Source organism: Chelonia mydas, chromosome 6, assembly GCF_015237465.2.
Source record: "Chelonia mydas isolate rCheMyd1 chromosome 6, rCheMyd1.pri.v2, whole genome shotgun sequence".
NCBI classification, from domain to species: domain Eukaryota; kingdom Metazoa; phylum Chordata; order Testudines; family Cheloniidae; genus Chelonia; species Chelonia mydas.
In genome coordinates this window covers 101,190,913-101,200,403 of record NC_051246.2, presented here as the reverse complement: position 1 = coordinate 101,200,403, position 9,491 = coordinate 101,190,913, and the positions used below count along the sequence as shown (strand labels likewise).

The following is a 9,491-nucleotide window of genomic DNA, read 5'->3' as shown; positions in this document are numbered from 1 at the left end:
AAAACATACCAAATGAATAGGAATGTCAGGTTTTGCTAGAGTCTTCACAGTACCACCGAGCGTAACCAGGCTCTCTTGAAATTCTGAACACAACCATTTGGACTGGTCCACTCCCATTGATCCAATACTTGAAAACTGTCCTATCACCGGCCAAGATTCTTGTGCTGGTATTGGTGATGTATACTCTTTCAAAAGCTATTTGGGAAAATAAAAACGTTTTGTTAGACTTCAATGTGTCAAACTACGTAACAAAAAATGTATAGCCAGGTTTCAGTATTTAAGCTCTTGTTTGATGCTCTCTATAATTAAGCACTTCATTTGCCACTAATAAAAAAGTTGGATTATCTATTCAAGAGTCCAATATAAAACACTACTCAACTTTAAAAAAAAAAAAAAATTCAAAACCATGATGCTCTTTTCCATGGGGAAAAGAGATTACAAAATAGTTTTGTTCAAATGAACTGAAACTGCCAGAATCCATAGATTCTTCTGATAATCCCAGCCGCCATGTTTCAGGAAGTTAGTCACATAAGTCTTTTGAAATGTGATGGATATCGGGCACCTAACTCCCTTAGCCTCCTTTGAAAATTCCCAGCCTCAGATGCCCAGGAGAGAGTGAAAGTGATACCGAGAGAAAGTGTATTGGGGGGGGGGGGTGAGGGCTGGATTGGGGGGAGGGGGTGGACGGGCACAGAAAATTTCCTCTTCAAAATTCTAAGATATTCTTACTGAAAGGATAATTAGGAAAATACACAAAACCAAAAGTTGAGAAGGCTGTAAATGCCAATTAAATTATCTGAGAAAAGGATAGACACCACCTTCATGATGAGAGCTGCATCATACTATAAAAGGTGAGTTTTTCATCCCAACCATAAAATATACATATTCAAACATTTACTTTACAAGGGGGATCTAACCTTTATAATTTCCTTGTCCAGTGAAAGGTTGAAAGCTATCTGCAGTCTCTGACTTTCCATTATGTCATAATGAGGGAGCATGTAGCTCAGATTTCAACGGGCGGTCAAAGAGTGGATAATTCTTTGAGTGAAAAATGAATGAGACAAAATGACACATTTAACAGGTCACTGACATTTGTGAAAGATGGTGTTAGAATTTCTTGACCATGACAGGTAAAAAGTTTGGCATGCTCTGCCAAAGAGGTGTTAGGTCAGGGATCAGCAACCTTTGGCATGTGGCCCGTCAGGGAAATCCGCTGGTGGGATGGAACTATTTGTTTACCTGCAGCATCCACAGGTTCGGCTGATTGCAAGTCCCACTGGCCGCGGTTCACCATTCCAGGCCAATGGGGGCTGCGGGAAGCGGCGTGGGCCAAGGGATGTGCTGGCCCCCATTGGCCTGGAACGGTGAACCACGGCCAGTAGGAGCTGCCATCAGCCAAACCTGCGGACGCTGCAGACAAACAAACCATCCCGTCAGCAGATTTCCCTGACGGGCCACGTGCCAAAGGTTGCCGATCCCTGTGTTAGGTATAGTGTGCCTTCTCAACTTTGGAAATGTGCATATAACACACAACATGAGGTATCTTCTTACAATTCTGAATAAATCTCTACAAAACCATAAAAAAATAGAGTATTTTTACAGTAATCCCTAGTGGAAAGATATTCTATAGTAAAATATGTAATATTGTATGAAACGTTCTGAATGTGGCTTAATAACTGATTATTTACTAAGTTATGTAGAAAATTCAGTTATTCCCTAACCTTAACCGGTTATAGCAAGCCAAAAATTGAAGACAACTTGAATATGCTTATTTTGTTCCATCATATTTGCTGGCCAACCTCCTGCATTTTCAATTCCTTATCAATGTAGTCAGACTTGAAAAATATACAGTACTTTTTTTCCAGGTCATTTAGAGCCAAGGTAAACAAAAGCCAATCTAATAGTGACTATGGCAGCAATTTAAATATTAACATTGAATGATCCTATCCGTAGGTCAGTTTGTACTGAATTTGACTTTTCCTTCTGTCATGCCTACTGACAACTTCTGCTATGTGCCTACTCAGGTAAGTATTCCTCTTCCACTAAAATGGCTTCTGATCTGCTATTTACTGACATAGTAACAAGTCTGGCATCATGATATATGGAGTCCATAATCTATGGTTTTGCCACTGCCTTTAGAAAATGTCATTCTGACAGCCATATATGTTGGAAAAAAGGAGTTAAGTAGCTTACAGTTAACATTAGAAAACTGTAATGAAGAGATGGAAAGATTAAAAATAACCAAAAGAAGTCAGCACAAAAGTTATTTATGAAAAGAGAGAAGGAAAATAAAAAAGAAGAGAAAAAAGTGAACAACAATTCCAATACCTTTCTAAGTCTAAAGTGACCCCATTTTTCTTTTTGGTTGCCTTGGTATCGTCCTGGGGTTGATCCAAGCAGATATACTCTTAAAAAAAAATTAAATATATGTTAGTTCATTTAGGATTTGGAGTATTATGAACAAAAAAAAAAAAAGAAAAAGAAAAACAAGTCAGGGGACATAAGGCATTCAAGCAAACTAGCATCCAGAATTGCCAGGTGAGGAACAGAAAGTGGAAGACAGAGTACTTTATTTTATAGACAAAGCCATCTTCCATTTAGCATGTAAATCTCAATCTGAATCTAAAAAACTGCACATTAGAGAGAAATTTACATGGACAATTTCCATTTACAAGATTCAACACAGATTTCAATTTAAGTAACTTTATCAGCGTGGCCTGATACATTAGCACTGTCAAAATACAGTGTACATAAATACAACAGAACTAATAATACGAACAGAGTAGCTGGATTGTATTCAGTGTATTTTGTTACACAATAGTCCATTTCCGATTGCTAGCCTGATAGCAAATGCCAGCCTCTCCATACTGTCTCTTTCCTTTCTCCCAAAGTTATATACAGATTTATTCTTTGCTTTTTAGCAGAGTGTTTTTTACTATTGCTAATAGAAAATCCTTTTCTAAATTTTTTTGTACAGAAAAGGTTTCTCTCTGCACTAAAGTTGGGTTCTCAGCATTTCCAGCATAGTTTACAGAGGGTCTTCCAGCTTCCTCTTCCCTGCCCCCAGCCCAGTTGGTGGTTACAAACTCTACATTTAAATAAACTATTTTTTATTTAGTTCTGGGGTCCAGTGACTTATCCTAAATTTACTATAAAAAGCCAAGGAACTTTGCACCCCTTAACATACATTAACTGACAATATTAAATTGCAATTCTTAAAATCAATATATCAGAAATCTCTTAAATAAAACACTCCCAACTCTGTATAACCTACGTTGTGCTCTTAAGAGGCTAGGCACTCAAAGGTATCCACATTAAAAGGTGGCCTGAGATGATACATACCTTGTCTCTGAAAGGTCATGCTCTTGGATGATGTCAGCCCATTCCTTGAGAGTAGGGGAATTATAAGTCATCAGATAGAGTATTAGGTCAGACTTAAAATTGGTTACAGATTCACCAGCAGAACCAGTGGTTCCATGCGGCAGCCGTGGATATAGGGGGCTTAGCCATATTCTAAAAAAGTAGGAAAGAAACACTAAGGCACTATATTTATTCACTTATCATATATTGCATTATATATATATTCTAAGAAAAGTAGATCGAGCGGTCCAGTCAGAATGCCAGATAGAAACAGTTTAATTATGTGATGATTCTAGTCACTTTATTAATTACTAATAAAATGACTGGCTTAATCAATTTGTCAAGCATGCACAGTAATCTCAGCTCACTCTTCAGATATAAATGGAAGGTTAATTAAGAACACAATTTATTATTCTGTCAAAACAGAATGGCAAATGTATTATCTATTATAAATTTCTTGGAACACTAGACTGCAGTTACGCTCACTGAGTCACAAACTGTGCACCACTTTGACTATTTATCCCCATCCCATAAATCTAGTGCTATATACAAATGTTAAATAAATAATAGTCTGAATCTCAGTGTTTGGACTGACTAGTAATACTTGTATCCAGAACTGTCACTATAAACTGAAAATTACACTCCTGCAAAATAGATTTATCCACTAATTCATGAAATGATAAACAGTTAAATGAACAAAAGCTAGAGGGCCTGAAAGGTCTTTATGCTTTGAAGAAGGAAGGGGACAATCATTTGTCACTCCAAAACTTCTTTCAGCACAGAAGTGGGGACACAAGAAAAAGGAGTGAGTCAGTCACCTCCCCAAATTCTTTCTACTATGGAGAAGGGTGTGGATCTGCCACCATCCTCCTTCAAAGTCAGTGGTGTCCTCTTCAGAAGATTAGGGTTCTAGATGGCAGAAACAATGGTCTCCTATGAGCCTCCTCACAACCCTAGATCTCCTGTTCAGGGTTCTCCAAAGCCTTATTAAGGAGGATGGGAGAGTTTTTTTCCTGAGAGTACTAGAAGATCAGGCAACTTCTGGAAACTAATTATGCAGAAAGAAGCTATATGGAGAGGATTTCTAGGGTATACTGTTTAGCAAAATTCCCAAAACTAACATTTTATTGCCAAATGCAGTGTGGTAGCCATGTTGGTCCCAGGACTTTGAGAGACAAGGTGGGTGAGGTAATATCTTTTACTGGACCAACTTCTGCTGGTGTGACACTAAGGGTATGTCTTCACTACCTGCCGGCTCAGCGGGTAGTGATCGATCTATCAGGGAGCGATTTATCATGTCTCATCTAGACGTGATAAATCGATCCCGAATTGACGCCTGTACTCCACCTCAGGAGGAGTAAGCGGAGTGGATGGGGGAGCTGCTGTAGTCAACTCGCCACCGTGAGGATGGCCAGGTAACTCGAACTAAGATACTTCGACTTCAGCTACGCGAATAGCTGCCTTAAAACCTCATTTAGATATCTAACATGCGAAGTGACTATCACATGCACTAAACTTGTGCATCCCCATTGACTTCCATGAAAGATGCAGTTGCTCTGTTCATTCTGAAAACAGGGAAGTGTATTTAGATATCTAGATATGGATTGAGGCGTATAAATATAGGCAGCCAAGTTTAAAAAAAGAAAAAAAATTCTTGGCATACTGTATGTTCTTTCTTGTAAACTGACCAAATTAGATCTTGAAACAACTGAGATACAATTAAACATTCCATGATACCATTTTTAGAGCGTCTCTTTTCAGAATAAAACTGTACTTTATTGTGGTTGCTTCCAGATGACTGATTAATAATAGCTGTATTTCCTTAGGACTTAGATGAGGCTTTAGGTTACTAACTTTAAATTTTAAAATTTTAAAAAATTTTAAAATTTTTACCATAGTTTTTCAAATCCCTCCATATATGAAAGTCAGCCTGTGTTTTTCTATTCTCATGAATTATCACCAATAAAAAAAGAGAGCGAGAGTCCAAATCTTATCCCCAGTCATGTGTCCATTGTGATTGCACAAGTAAATCCAGTTTCTCCTGACATGGCATTGCAGAGCCACAGTAGTTAGTAAAAGTAAGACAACATCCCACCACCACCAAACTACACATGAACACCTATCAGGCCTTATTTATTAAACGTGGAGAGGGGAAAAAAAGTCCATTCCTCAGCTTCATTTTTCAGGTCATCTTCAACACACAATACAGCATGAGACATGTAGCCTCCCTATTTAACAACTGGTAGGTAGCAAAGCCTCTACTATAACAAAAAAACCAGTTGCTTACCCCTGAGTTTTCTGGTCCCAATCAGCATCAATAAGATTGGATGTGTGTATCACAACTCGAAGACCTTCTTCATATAACAACAACATCATTTTCCTTAGAAATAAATGCACAAAATTCATGAAGTATCATAGTAAGAAAATATAGAGCACAATAAAAATTCAAAAGATTGCTCTATTAAACCCCATTCCTCCCAAATCATTTGGATAATTAACTGCACTATGAAGGACTGGAGCCTTTGTAAGGTCTAGGCAGCCTGATTCCTGAGCCTGTGCGGAGCTCAGGTCATATAATGACCTGGAACCAAAATATATATATATAAAGACCTGGATCTTGCAAAGTGAGAGAGTGAGAGTGAGCACACGAGCGAGCGCACACACACACCCCTGCAGTGCAAACCGAGTTTACAATGGACTTCCATCTCTTCCTTAGCATAGTATCATGTAGTCTCTTAACCATTACAGAATATAACTCTAAACTCACGTGGCTGATACCATCTTCAGAAATTTTGCTTTAATCTTTGAACATTAGTGTTCAGCAAACTGGGATTGAAATACCCACTATTGAAAATAGATATTGTAGTTTCACTTGAGCTCATGACATAGTTAAGGCAAAGTAGTTAGGGATCTCAACATAATGTAGTTTTTGGAAACTCATACATCAAATTCTTTACCCAGTGTGGCTAGACTATAAAATAAGTATTTTTACATTACAGTGTGTGTCAAAGTCAGCCTAACTTCAGTACCCGAAAAGATAATGGAGCAAATAATTAAGCATTCAATTTGCAAACACCTAGAAGAGAATAAGATAAACAACAGTCAGCATGGATTTGTCAAGAACAAATTGTGTCAAACCAACCTAATAGTTTTCTTTGACAAGGTAACAAGCCTTGTGGATAGGGGGAAGTGGTAGATGTGGTATATCTTGACTTTAGTATAGCTTGTGCTATTATCTTGCATGACCTTCTCATAAACAAACTAAGGAAATACAACCTAGATAGAGCTACACTTACAACATTTGCAGACGATACCAAGCTGGGAGGGTTGCAAGTGCTATGGAGAACAGGATTAAAATTCAAAATCATCTGGACAAACAGGATAAATGGTCTGAAGGACAAATGTAAAGTACTCCACTTAGGAAGGAACAATCAGTTGCACACATACAAAATGGGAAATGACTGCCTAGGAAGAAGCACTGCAGAAAGGGATTTGGGGTCACAGTGGATCACAAGCAAAATATGAGTCTGCAGCGTAACACTATTACAAAAAAAGCAAACATCATTCTGGGATATATTAGCAGGAGTGTTGTAAGCAAGACACGAGAAGTAATTCTTCCACTCTACTCTGCGCTGATTAGGCCTCAACTGAATTTGTGTTCCCAGTTCTGGAACCACATTCCAGGCAAGAAGCGGACAAATTGGAGAAAGTCCAGAGAAGAGCAACAAAAATGATTAAAGATCTAGAAAACATGACCTATGAGGGAAGATTGAAAAAAACTGGGTTTGTTTAGTCTGGAGAGGAGAAGACTGGGAGGGGACATGATAACAGTTTTCAAGTACATAAAAGGTTGCTACAAAGAGGAGAGAGAAAAATTGTTCTCCTTAATCTCTGAGGATAAGACAAAAAGCAATGTGCTTAAATTGCAGCAAGGGCAGTTTAGGTTGGACATTAGGAAAAACTTCCTGTCAGGGTGGTTAAGCTCTGAAATAAATTGCCCAGGGAGGTTGTGGAATCTCCATCACTGGAGATTTTTAAGAGCAGGTTAGACAAACTCCTGTCAGGGATGGTCTAAATAATAATCATGCCACAAGTGCAGGGGGATGGACTAGATGACCTCTCAAGGTCCCGTCCAGTCCTACAATTCCATGAAAGGATAATCTTTATAAGAATGATCAAGTTAAAGTTAACAGCGGCTGTCAAAAATACTCTTCCAGCAGCCTCTAAAACACAGTGGTTGACTCTGTGCAGCCTGAAGCCACAAAAGCAAACCAACAGAAACATACAAAGGAAAGGTACACCCAAGTTACAGTCTTCTCTGCGTGTCTTGGAATGAGAAGGGTTTTATGATGTTCCAAGGTCTGCGATTAAAATATTTTCAGTTGCTGGGCCCACAGGAGACCGCAAAGCTTCATCTGCAATGGCCTGGGTCTTTTGGGTAATGCACTTCTGAAAGGCAGTCAGAGGATGCACCTTTTCAAAACATTAGGGTCGAATAGAACTACAACATTTAATATGATCATTTAAAACAACTCAAAATACATTGTGGGGAACAAAATAAAATGAAGCATACAAAGAATACTTTAATGAAGCTAGGATGTTCATGATATGCTATACAATGTTATTCATGCCATTTAATTAATTATAGACAAAAACATTTGAAGGCTTTTTTTTTTTTTTTTTTTTAAAAGGATGATAGTGGAGTGCCAGCTGTGCTTAACCTTAACAATAGAACTGCTTTCTGTTGAAATAAACAATTAACATAATGTTAAGAATAACCACTCATTCCTGCAGCCTAACTTCTTCGACTCAGGAACAGACAACAGCCTGTCTCTTCCAGAGAGAGAAACTGACTGGAACAGTATGACTCTTCTTGTTTGTTACAAGTACTGATTTCTTTTCCCCCCCTCTCTTGCGTTCCCCTCCCTGGATAAACAAGATGAAGGTCAGCTGCAGGCATATTCATGAGAAAGTTCATTTAAGATGCTCATCCTTTCAAACCCACTTTTTAGCTTCATTTCATCTTTTTATAAGTTTCCATAAAAGTCAGTAACCAATTTCAACAGAGCTAGGTGTTGTAATGTCTGAAATCCAAGAAGTACCTTTTTTCTATCTCAAACCCAGAAAGTGTCCAGTGACTAAAGAAGTTTTCTACCTTTGGCTTGCAGGTTGCAAACTCAATACTCTGCTACACCGAGTTGTAAAGAGTCCATTTGTGACAGTTTTCCCATTTTCCAAAAAACTCCTATCTGGAGCAGTTACTTAAAAATCCAACCCTTTTGCTCCCAGTTTTGTTTTCTTTTTCTAAAGCAAACCTGTTTTATTCTCCTAGAATTTTTTTTCTAAACCAAAGAATAGATAGGAAAAAAAGACATCAAAGATGTCTTGAAATTTCACTCTGCAACAGCATTTTCTGACATGTCTGAAATCTAAATTGTACAGGAATAAAACATGCCACTGGAAAACAGCAATGATATCAATATGGGGGAAAAGAGGGGTCCCAAACCATATAGCAGTGGCCTTTCTCCTCTGTTAAACTATATGTGATCATGGGACGATGTAAACTGACATAGCATCAAGGATTAAAATTAATCCCAGTTCAGATAACCTGTAAACCAGCATAGGCACCATTAAACACCAGGTTATTATTGCTTAAGTAGTGCTTAGGGTATTATGGGTACCATCTGCATTCAGATGAATTGCACCATAACTGTTTTGTTTCAATAACAGAGAAAAGTTTATCAGTAACAATGCAGAAAGGACACTTGTGGTTTATTATCCAATGTTCAGGTTCCAATCTTGACAGTGTCACAAGTGTCATTTTTCAGCAATACATCCTGTCAACAACAGGCATACTATAAAATGCAAGTTTCATCTTAAATACATACATACATACATACACACACACACACACCCCCCATTTAAAACTTTCCAAAGAGACATCAGCTTTCTTTTAAACTTGCTTTTGTAGTGAATGGCCATTAGTCCAGATTTGTAAAGATACATGTTTGTATTGCGCCATAAGCAGGAACAGTAACTGCAAAAGTGAGTGCAGCATATTTGAGTGGCCTACTGAAATCTGTCCAAGATTGATTACAGAACAGAAGCCTTAATTCCTGGACTACATGCAA

General features: G+C 38.1%; 1 protein-coding gene across 6 annotated transcripts in view; it reads right to left on the bottom strand.

The window, feature by feature from the left end:
- The window catches only part of TDP1 (tyrosyl-DNA phosphodiesterase 1), a 107,309-nt gene that overhangs the window by 85,883 nt on the left and 11,935 nt on the right, over nucleotides 1-9,491 (bottom strand). For all 6 annotated transcript variants that reach the window (XR_005225578.2, XM_037900817.2, XM_043548123.1 and 3 more), the window contains exons 7-10: nucleotides 5,648-5,740; nucleotides 3,343-3,513; nucleotides 2,329-2,407; nucleotides 10-195 (exon numbers count right to left, since the gene is read on the bottom strand). Coding sequence is in view for 5 of the 6 variants with exons in the window: in XM_037900817.2 (XP_037756745.1) it covers nucleotides 10-195; nucleotides 2,329-2,407; nucleotides 3,343-3,513; nucleotides 5,648-5,740 (529 nt within the window). In the remaining variant the exon portion in view is untranslated. The remainder of the gene's footprint in view (nucleotides 1-9; nucleotides 196-2,328; nucleotides 2,408-3,342; nucleotides 3,514-5,647; nucleotides 5,741-9,491) is intronic.